This window comes from Lontra canadensis, unplaced genomic scaffold, assembly GCF_010015895.1.
Source record: "Lontra canadensis isolate GAN:19392208 unplaced genomic scaffold, GSC_riverotter_1.0 scaffold44, whole genome shotgun sequence".
In the NCBI taxonomy this organism is placed as follows: domain Eukaryota; kingdom Metazoa; phylum Chordata; class Mammalia; order Carnivora; family Mustelidae; genus Lontra; species Lontra canadensis.
The window spans coordinates 801,255-823,329 of NW_022631038.1; the positions used below are offsets into that span (position 1 = coordinate 801,255).

At 46.4% G+C, this 22,075-nt stretch overlaps 1 protein-coding gene across 2 annotated transcripts in view; it reads right to left on the reverse strand.

The window, feature by feature from the left end:
• The window catches only part of ATP9B (ATPase phospholipid transporting 9B (putative)), a 225,117-nt gene that overhangs the window by 121,916 nt on the left and 81,126 nt on the right, over window positions 1–22,075 (reverse strand). For both annotated transcript variants that reach the window (XM_032872196.1, XM_032872197.1), the window contains one exon: window positions 9,258–9,338. In XM_032872196.1, coding sequence (XP_032728087.1) covers window positions 9,258–9,338 — 81 coding nt within the window. The remainder of the gene's footprint in view (window positions 1–9,257; window positions 9,339–22,075) is intronic.

Consider the following 22,075-nt stretch of genomic DNA (forward strand, 5'->3'; position numbering starts at 1 on the left):
AAAAGAAATAAAAGCCATGTTATTGGGAAGGAATCAGTAAAATTATTTGTTTGCAGGTTATCATCTTGTATGTAGGAAACACTAAAGCTTCCACAGATCTCCCACACACAGTACAACTGCTTGACCTAATGAATGAATGCAGCAAAGTGGCAGGAAACACAGTCAACGCACAAAAACCAGCTGTGTTTCAGCGGCGCCCGAGCAGCGTAGTTAAGAGTCAACAGCTGAGTGTCCAGCTCTTGGTTTCAGCTCAGGTCATGACCTCAGGGTGGTGGGAACGAGCCCAGTTTCCGGCCCCGGGCCCAGTGTGGACTCTGCTTGAGACTCTCCCTCTCCCTATGCACCCCCCACTAAAATAAACAGATAAATCTTAAAAAAAAATCAGTTGCATTTCTGTACACTACCAATGACAATCTGAAAAGGAAATTATAAGAACAATTCCACGTAGCTTCAAAAATAATAAAATATTTAAGAATTAACTTAAGACTCGTACAATAAAAACTGCAAAACTGCCGAAAGTAAAGGTATAAATAAATGGAAACACATCCCATGTTCATGGATTGGAAGACTTAACGTTGTTAAAATGTCAAGACTACCCAGAGTGATCTATAGATTCAATGCAATCCTTGATCAAAATCCCAATGACATTTTCTACAGAAATAGAAAAACCCTCCTAAAATTCATATGGAATCCCAAGGAATCCAAATATCCAAAACAACCCTGGAGGAATGAGAAGGACAAAACTGGAAGAATCGTACTTCTTCATGTTAAAACTTACTATAAATCTACAGGAATCAGAACCGTGTGTCCTGGGATAAAGACAAAGATAACAGACCGGCAGACTAAAACAAAGAGCCCAGAAACAAACACTTGCACGTATGGTGAAATAATTTTTGATAAGGCGCCAAGACCTTACAGTAGGGAGAAGAGTCTTTCAAAAACAAATGATGCTGGGAAAACTGGATATCCACATGCAAAACGATGATGTTACCCTTCCCTAATAGCACACATAAAAATAACTCAAGGGACGCCTGGGGGGCTCAGTCGGTTAAGCGACTGCCTTCGGCTCGGGTCATGATCCTGGGCTCGGGTCATGATCCTGGAGTCCCGGGATGGAGTCCCGCATCTGGCTCCCTGCCCAGCAGGGAGTCTGCTTCTCCCTGTGAACATCCCCCTCCTTATGCTCACTCTCTCTTTCTCTCAAAATCAGTAAATAAAATAAATAATTCAAAGTGAATCAAAGACCTAAATGTAAGACTTAAAACAACAAAACCCTTAGAAGAAAACATAGGACAAAAGCTTCATGACATCAGATTTGGCAGTGATTTCTTGGACATGTTGGATACGATTCCAAAGGCAGAGTAGCAAGAGCAAGAACAAACAAATCGAACTTCATGAAATTTTTAAATTGTGTGCATCAAAAGACACTATCCAGAGTAAAAAGACAACCCATAGAATGGGAGAAAATGTCTGCAAATCATAGATCTGACAAGGGATTAACATTCAGAACATGAAGAGAACTCCTGAAAGTCACCACCACCACAAAAGATGTTTAAAAATGGGAAAGAGACTTGAACAGACATTTCTCCAAAGACACACAAATGGCCAAAAAAGACATGAAAAGATACTCAGTATCACCCGTCATCGGAGAGCTGCAAGCTAGAACCACGAGGTCCCACCGCACACAGGACGGCGGCAACGGTCAGAACACAGGACACAGGGCGTGCGGAGAAACGGGGCCCTTGCGCGTTGCTGGTGGGAACGTAAAATGGTGCAGCCGCTGTGGAAAACGGTAAGGCGGGTCCTCAAGACATTGAAAACGGAATTACAATTTGATCCATCAATTCCACTTCTGGGTACACACCCCCAAAACGGAAAGGGGTCTCGAACAGATATCTGCACATCCGTGTTCGTAGCAGAATGATGCCCGACAGCTACCACATGGAGGTGACCCAGTGTCCACGGACGGATGACTGGAGGGCAGCGGTGGCCTACGCATCTAATGGAATCTTAGTGACCCACAACGGGTGCGGCAGCACGACGGCCCTCGACGACACGGTGCTGAGAAAAACGAGCCGGTCCCCATCAGACCGTTTGAGTCTAGTTACGTGAGGTACTCAGCCGAAACGATCGCAGAGATGGGAAGGAGAATGGTGCTTGCCAAGGGCTTCAAGGAGCAGGTAAGGGAGACCGAGTTTCAGTTTTATGAGATGAAAACAGTATGGAGGTGGATGGGGGGATTCCCGCACAACGTAATGTAATGTATTTACTGCCACTGCACTATACATTTAAAAATGTTTATGATGGCAAATTTAATGTTACATGCATTTTACCATAACAAAATGAAAAAAATTATAAAGCATATGGGAATACTTTAAAAAATGAAATTTTAAGTGGAAAGAATGCCTTTAATCAGTTCATTTTTAAGATATTTAACTTTGATATAAATAAAATAATTTTAAATGTGCATTAAACCACTCTATGTTCTAATTTTTTCAGGTAGCAAACTAAAATTATGTCTTTCAATATATAAATTAATAACACCACAGCACTCCCAGAAAAGTATGAAATAGTATCACAGTTAAATTATAAGTTAACCCATCAACCTCTATCTAGTGGCTATCACAGAATATCCTCTCCTCACGTTTTGCTAAGGACAAAGGTTTTGCATTTCAAATGTACATATATTCACAGGAGAAAAGAGTGTATCTGTGAACATTTTAAAATTAATACATATCTATTTCTACAAAGGCAACATTTGTATTTAATTTTTCTTTAAAATTATTATTACACTAGATATTTTTCATCAAAATAAAGCTCACAGAGAAGCTGTAGGTTACGAACTACCGTGTACAGATCTCAGGCACGGCCACACATCACTATCACAACAGCAGTAACCACACACTCTGGCTTCCTCTTTACAGCTTAATGTGTATGTTTAAACATTAAAATACTTCAAATCTGGGAACTTTCTGCCTTGATGTGAAGTCATGGTCTATATAGCATTCTTGACATTTTGGTTATGGAGTGTTTCTAGAATAAGAACTCCACAAGCCCAGAGCCCGGCCCCTGGAGCAGGACAGATTTCAGGTGTGGCGGCTTACTGGCCGCATGTCTGTCATGCACCAAACACTTTGCTGTCCTGAGTGGCATGCGTCTCTCTCCTACGATGACCGCTCCACGGAAAGTTGTATTTTAAGATCAAAGAGAAATAAAACTATCTTGGGAAGGAAGAAAGAAATCCAAAAATTGCTTTAAAGATTTTATTTATTTATTTGAGAGTACAGCGAGAGAGAGCATGAGCAAGGAGAAGGTCAGAGGGAGAAGCAGACTCCCCGTGGAGCTGGGAACCCGATGCGGGACTCATTCCCAGGCCTCCGGGACCATGACCTGAGCCAAAGGCAGTCGCTTAACCAACTGAGCCACCCAGGCGCCTTCATCAAACCATTTTGAAATTATATAAATTCTGGCCATTTTTGCTAATTACTTGGAAAACACTTGCTAGATACTTGGTTCTCTGATTTATCTGTGAGGCACAACATCTAAACCAATCCTGACGAGTTTCCAAAATATTTCCACTAGTATGGCAAATACTGATCACGTGAAACGCTGTAATTTACACGGAACTCAAAGAAAGGGCTTGGCCTCGTGGACAGGGGACAGCAGGAGCAGCCGCTGCTCAGCCTCGTGATTCCAAGCACTGGACGGCCAGCAGGTACCTGCTCGGGCCACACCCAGCTGCGCACGAGGCCGTCAGAGCGCCCTGGAAAGGAAGCTGTCACTCAACGGATGAGACGGGCTTCGTCCATCTGGAGACCGCGACGCCATTCAGTGTTCAACATTCAGGTGGGTGCTGTTTCTTAGAAGTCAACTCATTTTAAGAATAGAGAGACGTACTTACGGTAACTTGCCTCAGGTAGATCCCGTGGGAAGAGGAGGGCTCACCGTACTCTTTCTAAGAGGTACTCGACACCGAGCAGAGCCCACAGCCCGCCTTAGAAACTGGCGCCACGAGGAGAGCTGAGACCGCCTCTCACCGCAGTCGTCCCTGGCCTAGTGCCAGAGCCCAAGAGGGACACACACGGTGACACACAGCGCGCCACCAGCACACACACGGGCGGGCAGAAGTGCAATGGTTTCAGAGAACGGAAAAGAAAGGAGGTCTTCCGCGTGGGACTCTTCAGCTGGGTCTTATAGTCCAGGAGCTCCAGAGACGGCCCTCGACGAAAGGGGTCCGTGGACGGACGGCGCCCAGGCGTACAGCCGAAGCTCTGCTGCCAGACACACTCACTTTCTCGTTCACCTCGCAGGCCCCCCCAGCTGACGGCTTCCATTACAGCTTGTCAAGTAAAGTATGTTACACACCGTGCTGCGCGGAGCTGGAAGCACCCCTGATAATTACACAACGGCATCGATATACAAAATACTAAGGAAAAATATTTATTTAGTTGATTAAAAAAAAGGCTCACACCATCCCCATAAAAATGTCTTTACCGGAAACAACGTGAAGGGAAGAGTGCAAACAGTGACATCAGTGCTTCTATCAGAAGGATAGACCGCCACGAGCCACGTTACTTTGCACAGCTTCACTCCAGCGGTGGTCACACCGCAGCGTCAGATCAAGGGCCCACAGAGCGGCTAACACGCCATCGTCAGCCCTCACCGCGCGGAAGGTCGTTCCAGCACCACGCCCCGGGTGCCCCAGAACCGCTCCGATTCGTCCACGGGAAAATGCCGGGCCAGGGAGCGGTCATTTGGTCTCTTTCTTTATAAAGAAAAGCAAAGAGGTAACAATTGCCTGAGGAATAAATAATCCAAGAAAACGGAGTTTTCTCTTAGACTTTTATGACTTTATAGAACAAAGCATCAACCGTCAAGAGAGAACTACGTGGCCTCTATGCATCAACTGTTTTGTACTTGTTTATACTGAACAGAAAAGTCTACCTTCTGATCCGCGGAGCGACGGTCTTAGAATCCAGCTCGGGCCGTCACCGCTGGACAGAGGACAAGCTGTGCAGACTCACCCCTACTTCCCGGACACAGACACAGTCCACACGGCTTATCTGCCAGGTGTCTGTGAATCTAGGACTTACACGACCACCCAGCAAACGGAGCGCATAATTTGGATAAAAACCTGCCAGTTGCTGACTCACACGCTTATCATTTAAAGTACGAAACAGGAGGCGCCTGGGTGGCTCAGTGGGTTAAGCGTCTGCCTTCGGCTCGGGTCATGATCGCAGGGTCCTGGGATCGAGCCCCCATCGGGCTCTCTGCTCAGCGGGGAGTCTGCCTCCCTCTCTCTCTCTCTGCCTGCCTCTCTGCCTACTGTGATCTGTCAAATACATAAAATCTTTAAAAAAAATAAAAATAAAAAAATAAAGTATGAAACAAATACAAAGATTCTCTAACATGAACTCTGACTTATTTTCATGTATCGTGGCAACGTCCATGCTCCTCTCCCTGCCCGACTGCGCTATGTGACTATGGTGCTGACCCAGACCTTCAGAGCACGGAGCACAGAGCAGGCGCCCGTAACTGCCGAGGAACTGAGTAAACCAGAGTAGAAACACATGGACGCCCCTTCTCTTTGCGCTCCGCAGGAAGCCAGCGGCCGGCCGCACTCGAAGCCTCTGGAGCACACCTCTAGGCCAGCCTGCTCACAGCTGCCCATCAAGTGACCACGAAAGTGCAAATGAGTATGAAACTCTTCCGCGGGGTCCCTACATACAGACATTTCAACATGACTAATGCATATCCTTTAGTATAACATTTCCCCACTGTGTCAAACTCCAAAAAAATAAGGCGTTAAAAAATATACGTGGGGCAGCGGGTGGCACAGTCCATTAGGCATCTGACTCTTCATTTCGGCTCAGCTCATGATCTCAGGGCCATGAGAGTGAACCCCGCATCTCGCTCTGCATTCAGCGGGGAGTCTCCTTGAGATTCTTTCCGTCTCCTTCTGCTTTCCCCCCACCACCCCACCTGGCACTCTCTCTCTCTCTCATTCTCTAAAATAAATAAATAAAATCTTTTAAAATACATAAATACACACATATTATAAGGCTTTCTAAACTTCAAATAAAAGGTTCAATACAATTTCATTTCAGAAATTTAAGTTGGTTCTGCCATTACTTTTCTACCACTATTTAATCCTGTCAACCCATTTTGTCTATTTCTAGCACAATTATGTATTGAAGGAACACAGTATGCAGTTTCTTTTCAATTCTGTAGTAACAATGATGGACTTTAAACATAACACTTTTTCTAATATCAAGAAAATTATGGTAAAAGATAGCTGTTTACCAATCTCATACATTACAGAATAAAGACTGGGAAGATGGCAAAGAAATTGTCTCTAAGTAACTTTGTCTCTGGGTTTCCTTCTCCTTAATGTTACACAGTCTGCACCGATGAAATCTGCTTTGGGGAGGGAGAAAGCAAAAGCATTTGAAGCTATTTTCTCAACAGTGCACCCCTCCTAACAAACAAGAGAGCTATGCTTTTTAGAAAGGGGGTATTTGGATCGGAGAAGACCTGAACACTGATGAATGGGCTACGGTTTGCAGAAGAAATGACAGCAAAATGCGCAAATGAAGAACATTAAATGGGAAGGCGATGTTAAAGGCCTAGGAACATGGCTAATTTTTCAAAACTGGCTAGTTTTAAACTCTAAACTTCAGGGAGAATTACTGGGTCCTGAATAATAAGCAAACCAATTCTATCAATAATAATAATATGAGTCATTTGTCTTACTCGGAAGGTCGCACAGTGAGCAGCCAAGGTGACCCTGGCATTGCAAGGGAAGCAGAAGCAGACGTTATCCACAATGTGCGTAATTAGACTCTGTCCAGGCGACAAGGTACATGATACGTGTACCGGCACGGGACGCCTGAATCAATCTACTCTGATTCTTATTTAATTCCTTGGGCTGGTACACAACGTGTGTTCTCTCTCTCGTAGCTCATACTCTAGAAGAGGGATATACGCAGGTGTCACTTCTTTATTTATTTTTTATTTTTTTAAAGATTTTATTTACTTGACAGACAGACATCACAAGTAGGGAGAGGCAGGCAGAGAGAGGAGGGAGCAGGCTCCCCGCCGAGCAGAGAGCCCGATGGGGACTCGATCCCAGGACCCTGAGATCATGACCTGAGCCAAAGGCAGAGGCTTCACCCACAGAGCCCCCAGGCGTCCAGCGTCACTCCTTCAGATGCCCACTTGACATCCCGTAGCTGAACTGATGAATCCCATTTCCAGTTACAGACCCGTTACTTAGCATGGTTTTTCCTCTCCTTCTGGTTTGAAAGACGTACACAAAAATAAAGCTTTTTCTCTGTAAGTAATCCAGAGCTCACTATGAGCATATTAAAAGGAGTGAAATAAAGTCCCGTTAGGAACAGCAAACAGAGGCCACGCGAGGCCGGGCAGTGGGCCTGCACCCATCGAGAACGTGCAGTAATTCACACGAGGCAAACGTACCTGCCGCAAACTCCAGAGCCTCGACCGGGTCCAAACCCTGAGACGAACTCCCGGACCCTCTCGTGGCTCTGGAGCCGACTGTGCCGCGGCGCTGCTCGGCCTCCCTTACGTACACCAGAGCGCGCCGACTTCCCTCTCTCCCACGTGTGCTGCGTGCACGAGCTCTGGGTGGCCGAGCCACCCCCGCACCTGGCCTGCGCGGTTTGGGGAGGCAGTGGGGACGCGAGCAAATGCAGGCGACTGCCTTCACCCCAAGCAAACCAGAGGTCTAGACGACTCTCGTACATAAACCAATATTACAGTCTCTCTTCTAAGCTGGAAACCCTGAAATGGCTTCTTCTTCCGACAAGACCTTCAGGACGGAGCCAGGCTGCCCTTCCCCCGCACCTGCCCGCTCACTCACACACAGCCGCACGCGCTCAGCCACGCACACACGTCTCGCACTGTCCCGTGCTCGGTCACGCGCTGTGTGAACTGGGCTTTGTGGCCTGGCTGTGTTCAGCCACAGTCCTGCTCCCTCGCACGGCCTCAGTGGGACGCCACACACACACGCAGACGTTTCCACCTCGCAGCAGGTGATAAGCAAGAGAAATCTGGAAACAGAACGGAAGAAGGAAAGTACTATTCTAAAACATTAATAGTGGCTAAGTTAGTAACTTTTTTTTTTTTTAAGACTTTATCCATTTATTTGACAGAGAAACAGAGAGAGCACAAGCAGGCAGAGCGGGCAGAGAGAGAGGGAGAAGCAGCTCCCCGCTGAGCAGGGAGCTGGATGCGGGGCTCGATCCCAGGACACCGGGATCATGACCTGAGCGGAAGGCGAATGCTTCACTGACGGAGCCACCCAGGCGCCCCCTAAGTTAATAACTCCTAACTATTCTTACTAAGGAGGCCCTTTGGTAAGGCTTTTTCTCAAATATACTAAATTGTCTTTAATTAGAAGATGCTCTTTTTCATAAATATTTTTACACAAACACACAGACCTTGGGTTTTCTCCAGAACTCACTATACACTGCCTCGTCTCCCTCATGGAAACGGATTCCATGAGCACCTTGAACGCACTATAACTGAAGCACCCGTAACAATGAAGTCACAAAGCCGTGACTGACGACCACCTCCTCTACAGGCACCTCTTTCCAATGCCCCACAATGTGCTCACGATCCGGCACCAGCAGGCGCTTTCTCAAACGATGACAACTGCTCGCTCATCCTGGTCCATGAGCGAGAGGGAAATGCAGCAGACAGCCCGACAGAAATCTGCAGGAACTAAAAGGCAACGACAGTCGCATACTAAAACCCTTTAAGTATCATAAAGCATTTATAAAATCAGTATACGCTGCTACAGTCAAGTTACTGACTGGGGAGTCATCGGGGAGAAGGGATGTCAAGCTGTAGCGAAACACCACGACGGTGCCACGAATGGCACAAAGCACACACGTGTACGTGAGCAGACCACAGCCAACCGGTCAGCCCAGATCAGGAGACGACACGGCCGTGACAGTGTACTCACTACCATCCCGACTCACACCGGACTAGCGAGGTACTTCCCCTTACTGACTCCTAAGACTTTCAGGGAGAAGGACCGTTTCCGGAGTAAGTCCACTGAACGAAAACACGGCACCGAGGGTGCCCCACAGAGACCGAGGGTAGAAAACATTCTCTAGGCTTTCCCTTTTCAGTTCAAAGCTTCTGTTCTCATTTATTCAAATTTAAGGCTTACTGTTTTTAACTTATGCACACAATGAATATATTAGTATTTAACAAAAGATTTAACTTACCCTGGTAAATGTGCCTTCAAAACTATGAATATCCAGTTGTGGCTTCTGAGCATAAACATAAGCGCGGATTGAAAAAAGCTCCTGCAACAGAGAACATCAGAATGAATTACATGGTAATTAGACAAAACTACTTGGGAATTTTTCCGTCACCAGCGAATATCTTTCGTATGTTATTTACCGAAAGTGATGGTTGGTGACCCTGTATCTTGTGTGCCAGCACTAGGTTAGGATGGAAGGTAACTAAGGAAAATCATGTTGAAGCTCAACAGAGGTGTGGCAATTTCTCCTGGTTCCAACAGTCTGCTGCGGAATGACAGGTGTGTGTCGAGCTCTTGGGGGACGCTCCAAAATGCCACACTGCCTGGGGCTGCCCCAGAGTCCAAGCTTAAAGGTGGGGGTACACCTCATGGACTTTTGTCATACCATGTATGACAGGAGTATTTGGAAGTTCCACGGATACCCAAGAATTCAGTGGAATTTAAGTAATCCATCACAATTCTACTTAAGTTCTATAAAACAATTCAGCAAATTCCTAAATTTATTTGCGTGTTTTTTCTTCTAAAGGCGACCGTATATGCTATAAACAATCAACTTCCTTAAAGCCATGAACATACTGCATTTCTCCCATGTGCCTGAACCACATCCCCGCGATCCAGTTTATGAAATCGTATGGGAAGGCTTTAACCACACACTTCAGAGCAACTTTCCCAGAACTAGCTTTAAAGTAGAAAAAAAGAGGTTTAGGTCACCCCATTCACAGGCAACAGATAAACGCTTCAACAGTAAGTCCCCAGAGATGACATTTAAACACCTTATTTTAAGAAAATTTATAAAAGTACGTCTGCTGATTTAGAAATTTTAAGAATTTTTAACATTGTAATTTTACTTCTTCAGTGTTCTAGAATTCATTGTTTATGCACCACACACGGTGCTCCATACAACACGTGTCCTCCTTAATACCCACCACCAGGCTCACGCATCCCCCCCAACCCCTCTCCCCTCCCAAACCCTCAGTTTCTCAGAGTCCACAGTCTCTCATGGATCGTCTCCTCCGATTTCCCCCAACTCCCTTCTCCTCTCCATCTCCCCATGTTCTCCGTGTTATTCCTTATGCTCCACAAGTAAGTGAAACCATGGGATACTTGACTCTCTCTGCTTGACTTATTTCACTCCGCATCATCTCCTCCAGTCCCGTCCATGCTGACACAAAAGTTGGGTGTTCATCCTTTCTGACGGAGGCATAATATTCCATTGTATATATATGGACCACATCTTCTTTAAAACTCTATGTAATTTTATCAAAATAATGTTATAATAAGTGAAAATGTGTTGATAACAGATTTTAATTATTTAATGGGGCATGATTTATTTTTACCAGGAGATCACAAAGAATTTATAATACTCAAAAGTTCCTCATCTGTGTGGCCTTTAACGAAACCAACACCCACACGGGATTCTGACTACGCTGCCAACCAGGCAGCCCATGGGTGAGTGACTTCCCATTCCTTCTGGGCGGCGGCGATGCCACACGTCCTAATGCGACCAGCGTGTAACCAACATTAGGAGACTCCAAAGCACACAGGTAGAAAGCCCGTCTGAGTTCACACAGGGAGGCGGCTAGAGAGTGACCGACTAAATCTGACACAGTCTAAATATGTTCCTGTGTTTTCCAAACTGATCCATGTGGACGTGAATGACGCTCTAAGCAGGTGAGTCGTATCCACGAACGGAGATTACTCATACTGGAGCCTTGCAGGGTAAACTACCAGAGGTCTCTAGTTCTTGATATTTCAGTCGTTTTTGAAAAAATATATGCCTAACTGGCTATCAGAAAGCTGGGCAAATAGAGCATTATACCAAAGTTTAAGAAATCTGTCCTTACTACAGGCCTGAAATTTAAACAAGACCCACAACAACAAGGAGGTAAAGTGCTCCAGCCGGCTGTGTCCCCGTGCTCCTCACCAGGGCCATGGCCAGCCCACCCCCAAGAGCCTGATGCCGCAGGGCCCTGGCCCCTGCGCTGCCCGCATTTCCAGTCTCGCTGACTGAAGATGAGGACTCCCCTTGCACTTCCGCAGTAATCTACGCAGTAACAACCGGCATCCCAAGTACACTGAGAAACAGTGCAGACGCTCCGCTGGAAAGGGAAGGAGACTTCTCTAAGATAAGGAATATTCTGTCATACAAATGCAGGTTGGCCACGACAATCTAGTGACTACTGAGAAAAACTAGCGGAGAAGGAGAAACCTAGCCACTGAAACAAGAACTTGTCAGATGCAAGCTCACTGGACAGCAAGGTAAAGCTGTGGACGGCAGGCCAAGCTGGTGTCGGAACAGAGTGGGCTTCCCAGCGTGTCATGAGAGACAGGGCCCCCCCCATCCCCACCGTGCAATCATGGCACGATCCGCGCCAAGCTGATGCAGAACAGGTTCACACATGGAGCCGGGACCGGCAACAGGTGCAAGAATTCAGACCCTCTGGAGGGACGTAAAGCATTAAAACAACTGGTTGCTGGCTGGGTCCCGAGTTACCCGAGCCACCCACAATCAAGGGCCCACGCTCTGCCGGGCGCTATGAAATCGAAATGCTCTGGGTACCAACACGAGACCCCTGTCCAACGCTGCAAGAGGGAGGAGGCCCGCACCATCCTGGTGACCCCACTGCAGCCCCATCTGTCTCGGGAGCGCCTGGCTGCCATTAACCTGCAGCTGGCAGTCCGCGACAGTGGACCACGTTCCTGAACCCGTGTCCCTCACCTGCCCCGTGTGTGCGCCTTACGGTGAGGCAGTGTGGTTCCTAGGTGCTGCTGCTCCAGAAAGTAAATCATCTCTTCTGGGCCACTCCCCAGAGAAATGATGGGGACAAAGCGGAGGTGGGCACATGGTCAGATCTCGTCCTGACCAATTCCTAAACATGATGGTCTTCGGCATTAATTTGCATAAAAACGTTTTCCTGTACGGGAGCCTGGCTGACTTAGTCTCTTAAGTGTCTGGCTCTTGACTTCAGCTCCGGTCGTGCTCTCGGGGTCATGAGATCAAGCCCTGCACTCAGCTCATGACTCTCTTTCCTTCTCCCTCAGCCCCTCCCCGTCCCAATCCACATACACACTACCTTTCTCTAAAAAAAAAATAATTTCCTGTAAAAAAATGTTTTGTGTTTAAGGAAGATTTATTGGAGAGAGAGACAAAAAGAGCGAGAGAGAACGAGCAGGGGAGGGCAGGCAGAGAGAGAATCCCAAGCAGACCACACCCCCCATCAAGCGTGAAGCCCAATGTGGGGCTCGATCTCATGACCCTGTAGTCCCTCAATCCCTCCATCTCTTGACCTGAGCCGAAACCAAGAGTCAGACACTCAACTGACTGAGCCATCCAGGCATCCTAAATGCTTTGTGCTTCTTGGGTAAAATCCTTTGAGCTCAAAGTCTGGGCCGACGACGTGAGGACTCCTGGGGGCACAACACTGGGGAGGAGCAGAGGAAGGAGGTCACCTTTGCTTCTCACAACGGTTGGCAGGCTCTCCAGTCCAGCAGAAAACCCTCCTGCTGCCAGTGCCTGGCATTTGAGACTCAAAAGGGCTTCCGGGCCTGGAGCACACCTGGCAGCTTGGATTTGTCACTTGGACTTTGTGGTGAGCGGTTGACAATACTGTTCTCGTGGCCAGGGCCTCTATAGGGCGCGCCTGGCTGGCCTGCAGACTGGTCTCACCGGCTGAGTGAGGTCCCAGCACAACAAAGCTGCTAGCACTTCTCCTGTAAAGACACTTGGGCCAAGGCAGTGGGCTGTGCAGAGACAGGAGCACGGACTTGAGAAAGGCCTGCTCACAGCAAGGCTGGCCCTTGGGTGGGGTCTAGAGATGGGGATGGCAGGAGCATTCCCACCATTCCCAGGTAAGAAAGACTGCCTGTGCCTGACCGGTTTACTCAAGCAGCGTGGCTTATAGCGAACACCTGCTTCCTTCCGGGAGTCCGGCAGCTTCGAGTGCACCTGACAGAGGAACGCCCCATGGTCTCTCCTGCCCTTCCGCAGCAGGAGCCACCTCACTTGTGCTCTTGTAACGGCTGCCGGAGGGATGCAGTGTGTCCTGTGGGAGTCCACCGGGATGGGCTCAGGAGCTGTGCCCCCTGCTTCCTCCAGAATCAGCCCAGTGCCTTCACTGGGCTATCTGTGTCCCGCGTCCCGTCGCTGGAATAAACCATGGTCATGAGGAGAACTATGTGCTAAGTCCTGGTGGGGGGAGTCCTCCTAGGGAATCATTAAAACTGGGGGTGGTCTTAAAGGTCCCCCAAAACAGAGAGTTTACCATTTTAATAGTTCTCGATTTCATCTTTTGTTATTTGTTTCATTTGGGTTTTGCCTCAGAACGAATGTTTTAGCATGGCTACCACCTTTAGAAAATCACAGACTTGAAGGCATGAAGACCCAGAGGCCCAAGACGGGAGTAATCACAGCAGCTGAAGAGCAGCAGAGGAGGTGGAGACCTGACGCGGGAGTGTCTCAGAGGAGCCTGGACGCTGGCACCCTCTCACCCCGACCCCACACGACCCACGTGCAGGGTGTGTTTGCAGCACCCCAGCTGATGGAAGTGAACAAAGACCCCAAATACACGGAAGACAGAGCTCGGAGTTCAACTTCAGCCCAGTGAACTACCAAGTAGAACAAAACCAAACACAAAACAGTACTCTTCAGAAGAACATACGCCAATCCAGAGTGTCTACAATGTAGCATTAGAAATGTTGAGGACACCATCCCAACCTCTAGACACACGAAGACATAAGAACACAAGGTCCAGATTCAGGAAAGAATTCAATCAGGAAAGATTAATTCTGAGATGACCAGATATCAGAATTAAGAGACGAGAATTTCAAAGCAGTTTTAATATCTCAAAGAATTAAAGGAAAAATTCTCCTAAAGAATATACAATGGGAAGCCACAGCACAGAAAAATAAAAATATATTTAAGGAAAAAGAACCAAATGGAAAGTATAGAATTAAAAAATACAGTATTTGAAATAAATTTATTTTTATTTAGCTTATTTTATTTATTTAAACTTAACAGCAGATTGGAGATGACAGAACAGAGTCAGTGAACTTGAAGAAAGACCAAGAGATAATGAGTCTGAAGGCACAAAGAGAAAAAGATTTAGGAAAGGGTACAGCTGCATGCCACTGACAGGTATCAAGAGATCTAACATGCTTACAATTGGGTTCCTGGAAGGAGTGGTGAAAGAATGGTGAAGGAAAACTATTTGAAAAAAAAAGACTAAAAATATGCAAAATATGCTGACAGCCCAGACAGATGCAAGAAGCCCTGAAAACCCCTAGATAGATGAATAAAATTTAAAAGAAAGAAAGAAAGCAAGCCCAAAATCCCATTGCTAAAAAACCAAAGAGAAATTCCAAAGATACCCAGAGAAAAATATATATTACACACAGGGAACAACGATCAAAATAACACTGATTTCTCGTTAGAAATAATGGGAGGCAGGAGACAGTGGAACAAAATATTTAGAGTGCTATGGGGGGGAATATCGGTCTTCCAAGAATTCAATATTCAGCAAAAATACCCTTCACAAAAACAGGAGAAATAAACATATTTTGAGATAAATAAGAACGAGAATTCACTATTAGCAGACATACACTACAAGAAATGTTAACATAAACTCTAGAGGCCAAAGGGAAATATTATTCAGTAAAAATTCAGTCTTTAGAAGGGAATGGTGAGGAACAAAAATAATACATAGCAAAAGAAAAACAAAAATGCTGTTTTTCCACCCAGTTTTTCCTTAAAATACAGATAAAACATCGGAACAGGTCATACGCAGATACACTGCACCTAAGACGCCTGTGAGCGCACAGAAACGAAGGTGAAGACAGAAGGGCACAGTGCGCCATCAGCAGAAAGGACAGGCACGAAACAGACGCATCCAACAAGGTTCTTACGTTCTATGTCAAGTGACACAATTCTAACTTTCCACAACACACTTTCAGTTAAACACGTATGAGGATCTCTGGCAACTACAAAAGAAGCGCAGAGAGGTCTGGCTAAAAAGCCAACAGATGAAGCAAACAGTCTGTCCGTCTTCCAGACCCGTTGCGTGTTGTTATTTTGGCAACTGTGCCCTCTACGAGCTCACCTTTCCACGGGATCTTTCCTCATAGCTTCTGTTTGGACTGTAATATCCCCTCAGATTTCTTAAAATATATTAGAGATTTGTGCTTCCTCTCTTCTACTCCTGCACACCCCGATTTACCCAGCCTTGTCTGATCTCCTCTGCTCGTGGGAGCCTCGAACGGCGGGCTGTAGGTCATGCTCGATCACTTAAATAGTCCTTCCCAGAAAACAAGCAACGGTCTAAAAACGATACAGCTTCCTTCATTTCTAGAAAACAACTATTTTGCTGTTTACATTGCATTTATTTCCTACTTTACTGTAGCTGAGTGGGGAGCACACAAATCTTCAAGTGGCTTAGACTCACAAGCGTGGTGGCTCTACCAACCCCAGGGGGAGCCTTCTGCTCTGCGGGCAGCAAACCCTCCAGGAGAGCGAACTGCAACGTCTGCGTGCGCAGCACCCAGGAGGAAGTACCTGACGAAATCAAAGAAAGTCACCGGAAAACTAACAGAAGAGATGGTGTGGCAGAGACACTTCCTGCTGTCCTTCCCGACTCCTGCTCAAGACAGGACTCCCAGGCCTTCGATGGGCGTCCGGCCCCCGCCAAACAACGCAGCCCTCAGCATCCTCTCCAGCCGGCTCTGGCCGCGTGGGGCGGAAGACAACGAGAAGTGCTATGGTGGGAGGGGACCCGTCACGGGGGACACAGGTGAGAGTCACCTAACAATGAGGACACAGCTGCCTGCTCAGCCTTAGACCACCCAACTCTGGGCTGTCGAGTGAGGGGAAAAAACTTCTCTCCTAATCTGTGGGGCATGGGTTCAGGAAACAGAAACCGCTCCAGATCTCAGGAACGGAGATGGATTTCACACATGGAGTGACGTCCTTCCCAAATTACAGGAAGGGATTAGACTCCTGACAGAACCTCCAGAAATGACTCTCAGAACATACCCGAAACGGTCCTCCATGGGAAATGCCTTTGAACAACTGAGTTCAAGACACATCCACGGAGTCCGACTCCAGGGCGCACAGACCACCAACCACACAGCACCAGCCACTTCCGCCCATGACAGGGAGGGCGGGCCCTGCCAGCAGAGGGCGCCAACAAGGCAGAAGGCGACCTCGTCCCCTTCCTGCCCTAGAAATTCTTCGAGAGTCTGACTTGGGAACGCTCATTCACACACCTCCATCAGGGCCTGGAAAACACAGACTGATGAATTTTCAGTTTTCCGGAGAACAGAGATGCTGTACTGGAAAGAGCGTGAGCACAGCAGCTGGCCACCGCGGGTCTGCTACTGCCGTTTAGAGAGTATAGGTGAACTAATAAAAAGTTATTTTCGAGTTAAGTCAAGCTGGTTTGCACAAGAAAAAGCACATCGTGTAAGACTGTGGGCTCAGGGAAAACCACAAGCATGTTCAATGAGCAGCCAAGCGACTCCTGGGATGAGGCAGGTCTGAGAACCCTGCGTCGCTCGAATATTACCCTACCGCAGTGTTTTTAAAGAAACAAAGCTCTCGCGTGACAGACGACCTTTCGATACATGAACAACTCTGGCAACAACCCTCATTTCCACGCGCACATGAACACTCAGAGGAACGCGTTTCATCTAGTGCGTTAGACATCAAATGACTGAATAATGGCACAATAATGAGATTGTCATTCGAAGCTTTTCACGCTAATTTAAAAATCATTCTGAAGTTTTCAATAATGTAGGAAAGCCTCTGCTATTAGGTCAAGGGCAACATTTGTTCGCATTACTTAAAGGTCATTAAAATACATCCTTAATCATAACATGTGGTTCATTACAAATAAAATTGCCTTTCGTTCAATAAAACTAATTAAATGTAAATGGTATTGTTTACTGCTATATGGATCTTTTGAAATAAATCAGCAAGTCATGATTTATTGTGACCTCATTGTTGTTAATAAATTTGCCTGATCACAAAAGCCAGAGGCGCGCTTCCGGAATATCTACGGGCGCCTGCGAAACCTGCCTTCTAGCCGCCGGCGCAGCAGTGACAAGCCCAGCCACAGGCTCGCGGCAGAGTTACTATCAAGTAGCTTGTTCCAGTTTTAACTGGTCACATCATCAGACAAGGGACTGCACGAAATCGGACAGAGCATTGTTGGTGGCCTCCTTGGTTCTTTAGGAAGAGCGCAAAGGTTTGCAGGCTGACTCCTCGGCATTGTGACACTTGGCTGTTGATGCGCACACCAGGAAGGACACCGGATGTCCCCAAACCACTGCCTCCGAGACAGAGCAGTCCACATGAGTGACAGGGGACGAGTAAACTATCCAATGAAAAACCAAATTCCCATGGCTGAATCCATAAAGACATCAGAGCTCTTTTTTCTACAAAATCTATACGTATGTGCCAAAGTATATGAAGCTACAAGTTTAATTTAATGAACCAGAAATTCACTTAAACTTCCATTTTTTCTAGAATATACTGCTTATTGGTTTTACGGTCATATCAAAACTGAAAATGTTTTCATTTACCAGTTCCTTTACCTAAACGGTAACTCACATGATCAAAGTACACCAAGCATAACATTCAAAAATTAGCATTACGTGAAGTATATACTGTACCTTGGTAACTGTTTTTGAAGTTGATACACATCTGTCATTAATAAAGATGAAGAAAAGATCCTTATAATACTGAGCATAATAAAATGTCACTTCCTGTGGACCACAGCAAAGAGGACACTCGACGGTCCAGACGGTATGGTGGGATTTTAACTACTCTTCTAAGACGTAACTGACCGCCGTAAGCTGTGCAGCTTTCAAGTGCACGACTGTCTGCACCTGCACACCTGCACCTGTCGAGGACAGCGGCCAGCTGTGGGACACAGCCACCGGCTCCCCTGCAGGGCGCCCGGCCCTGGCCTCCACCACAGGACGGACGGGCGTTCCAAGTTCTGCACGACCGTCGTCACCTCGGGGGCGCTTACTCGTTCATGAGCTTGGGCTTTTCTTTCAGACACATTCGTTCGCGTTCCCTTCCGCACTCAGCAAACTAAAGCTGCTACAAATGATCGCCTAGCGCCAGCCTTCCCACCTGTCCCGCCCGTGACTCAGGACTCCTTGCCAAGGAGACTCTGACAGAAAGACTCGGGCCGGAGCCCCCATCTGTGCAGGAGAGCAAACAGAAACCCTCCCCAGTCCGTGACGACTCATCAAACACCTCTTAGCCCTAGAGGGTCCCCTGAGGATGCTTCCGGAGCCAGAAGAAGAGTAGGACACAAAGGAGAAACACACAACCGTGAAAGAGCAGAACTGACCCCTGGGTCGGCTCAAACCCCACCAGGAAGCCAAGAGGCAAGAACGCGTCATGATAAACATGAAACCCTCTTCACAGACGTATGAGAACTGTAGGCCAGATGTCCTCAGTGACACAGCGACAGCACAGCTTGATTTTGCGCCAAGAAGAAAAGCAAAGTGGACAGAAAGCACGGGCAGTCCAAGTGGATCTCAGGAAGAGTGGAAAAAGGAGGGGCTGGAGGGCGGATACGCGGGCGCTGGCACTGTCAGGCCAGTGTCCCATGACAGGAGACAGAAGGAGCCACTCGCCGCACACCTGGGTAGGAAAAATGAGGTCTGGCCAGGCAGAGTGCAACCAGAGAGCCCAACCCTGAACCGACCTCAGAGATGACACAGCATGGGGGACAGGTCAAGCCCGACCAGCCAGTTACAGGCACCTTTGAACAAGAATTTCCAAGGTTGTGCCAGAAAGATCAAGCCCTTGTACTAGGATTACACCAGAATCACAATAAAGGGGGCTCCAGGCCCTCCCCAATAAAGTTTAAGCACAAATCAAGTTTATTCACAAGCTGCTAAACTAAGAAAATCAATGGTTTTGAAAAAAGAGAAAACACAAACACTTAGAATATTGAGCATTCAATAAAAAAGTTACCATACATGCAAAGAAGCAGGAAACTGTGACCTGTAACAGAAGAATAATTAAAAACTTAAAAACTGGGCGCCAGGTGGCACAGTCAGTTAAGCATCCAATTCTTGGTTTCAGCTCAGGTCGTGATCTCAGGGTCTCAAGACTGAGTCGCATGTGGGGCTCTGCACTCAGTGGGGGTCTGCTGGCTTCCTCTCCCTCTGCCCACCCGTAGCCCGCCCACATGCGCATACTCTCTCTCTCTCAAATAAATAAATCTTGAAACAAAAAAAAAAAAAAACTAGAAACATACCAAGAAATAACAGAGACAATGGAATTAACAGATGAAGAATAAGTATTATAAAATGCTGGAAGACTTAATGTTTAAACGAACCCTGAAAAAAATACTTAATTTAACTTAAAGAAAAAGATTTAAATGAAAGTATGAACACATCAGGAAGGAAAGAAAGGTAGCTAAACAGTAATGAAAATGAGAAAACTACACAGCCTTCCCAGATATTAAAAATATAGTATTTAGAATAAAAAATTTGCTGAATGGTCTTAATAGAAGACTAGGTACTTCAGAAGACAAAATCAGTGAATTCAAAAACAGCAACAGAAAGGACTAAATCAAGTCACAGCCAAGTAAAGAGCAAGGGAGCTCAACGACCAGCGGAAATGATGAGTGGCATAACACACATATTGCTGATGTCCCAGATGGAGGGTTTCAGCAGGAAGGCATGAAAAATAAAGGCTAGAAGTTTCTGAAATGGAGAGGAAAAAAACAAGGAACTCCTGATCAGAAAAGTCCAATAAACCTTAAGCAAGACAAATCAAGACACATAAACCAATTCCTGAAGAAGTCATCACACACACACAAAAATCTTAAAAACGCCTAGAGAAAGAGACAGATAAAGAGGAGACAACACACAATGTAAGGCAAAGAAAGCACGGGCCGCTCTGAGACAGCGGACAGAGACAAGGAAAACTGTCAGAAAAAACCTTAAAAACCTCTTCCAAAAATGAAGGTGAAATTAAGACCTTTTTCAAGCAAAAACTTTCACAATTAATCCAGCAGACTTCTCTTACAAGACATACTGAAAGAAGTTCTTTAATTTAAAGGAAAAATTAACTGAAAGTTAGATCCACATTCAGGAAAGAAGACTCTGAAACCGTGTAAATGTAGAGAAGCAGAAAAGAGGGTTTTTATTTTTTTAATACCTTCTTAACATGCTTGACAACTCTTTTCTGGAAGATGTATTTATTTATTTTTAGCCAGGGAAGGGCAAAGGGAGAGGAAGAAAGAATGTCAAGCAGACTCCCCAATGAGCAGAGAGCCTGACACAGGGCTCACTCTCAGGACCCTGACATTGTGACCGGAGCTGAAATCACGAGTCAGATGCTCAACTGACTGAGCCACCCCGGTGCCCCACATGTGTGACTACTTTAAAGAAAAAAATATATATATTCTACAGTGTGGCTTACAACATGTAGAAGTAAAATATATGACACAACGACACCACAGAGGAGGAGGAGGACGTGGAAGTCTAACTGTGCAAGTTTCTTAAATTATATACAAAATGGTATAATACCCTTTGGAGAAAGATAACAGTAAGTTAGTAACACGTACTGGAAACCGCAGAACAACCACTACAGAATAGAACTACCGGTTAGAGCCAATAATAGTAACTAAAAATCTAAAATAATACCTAAAGATGGAAAAAAGGAACAAAGAGATAAGTAGAAAATAAACAGCAAGATAACTGCCTTTAACTCAACCATTATTAATAATTATGGTAAATGTACTCATTAAAAATGCAACAACCAGGGGCGCCTGGGTGGCTCAGTGGGTTAAGCCGCTGCCTTCGGCTCGGGTCACCATCTCAGGGTCCTGGGATCAAGCCCCGCATTGGGCTCCTTGCTCAGTGGGGAGCCTGCTTCTCTCTCTGCCTCTGCCTGCCTCTCTGCCTGCTTGTGATCTCTCTCTATCAAATAAATGAATAAAAAATCTTAAAAAAAATGCAACAACCGTCAGAGTAAGTGAAAAAACACTATCTGCTTGTGTTATGATAACAGGAAACCCACTTCATACATAAAGAAACAGACACAGGAAACATACAAGCACGGAAAAAGATAGGCCGTGTGAACACCAATCAAAAGAAAGCTGGAGTCACTGTATTAATACAAAGTAGAGGTCACAACCAAGAACACCCCACAAATACGGAGCAAAGTTCGGCTCATCAACAGGGTAGGAGCACTGTGAGTGTACGCGGACTCAAGAGCGGTGCTTCGACGTACACAGGACGACTGACAGAACCCAGGGGAGAAAGAGTGTATCTTCCAACTCTTCCTTCCTTAATTAAGAGAACAGATGGTAGAAAGTAACTAAAAATATGCAACACTTAAACAACATTTTGCACCAACCTGACCTGATGGACACGCAGAGGCTACCCACAGAACAGCACAACGCGCTCCGGAAACAGGCCAGAGCCTCCTCCACTGCGGCTTTGTTAAAAGAAGATGTGAGCTGCCTTAGGAGATTCTCGGTGTTGTGACGGACCGGTGACGGTGCTGGAATCTGGGAAGTACTGTTCTCGCTACTGACACCTCTTGCCTGTTCCCCAGGAACAAAGGGGCACTGGGCAAAGACCACGCAAGGTGCCTGACAGTGTCCGCTTCCTTCTCTCTCGGTCACAAGACACAGTAACATTCTCCCTCCTCCTAATCGAAGAGGGTTCTCTCTTGTCCCAAGAACAGCAGAGTGGACGTGCCTGTCTCCAAAAGGAGGCTAATTTCATCTAGTTCCACAATCTGCCAAA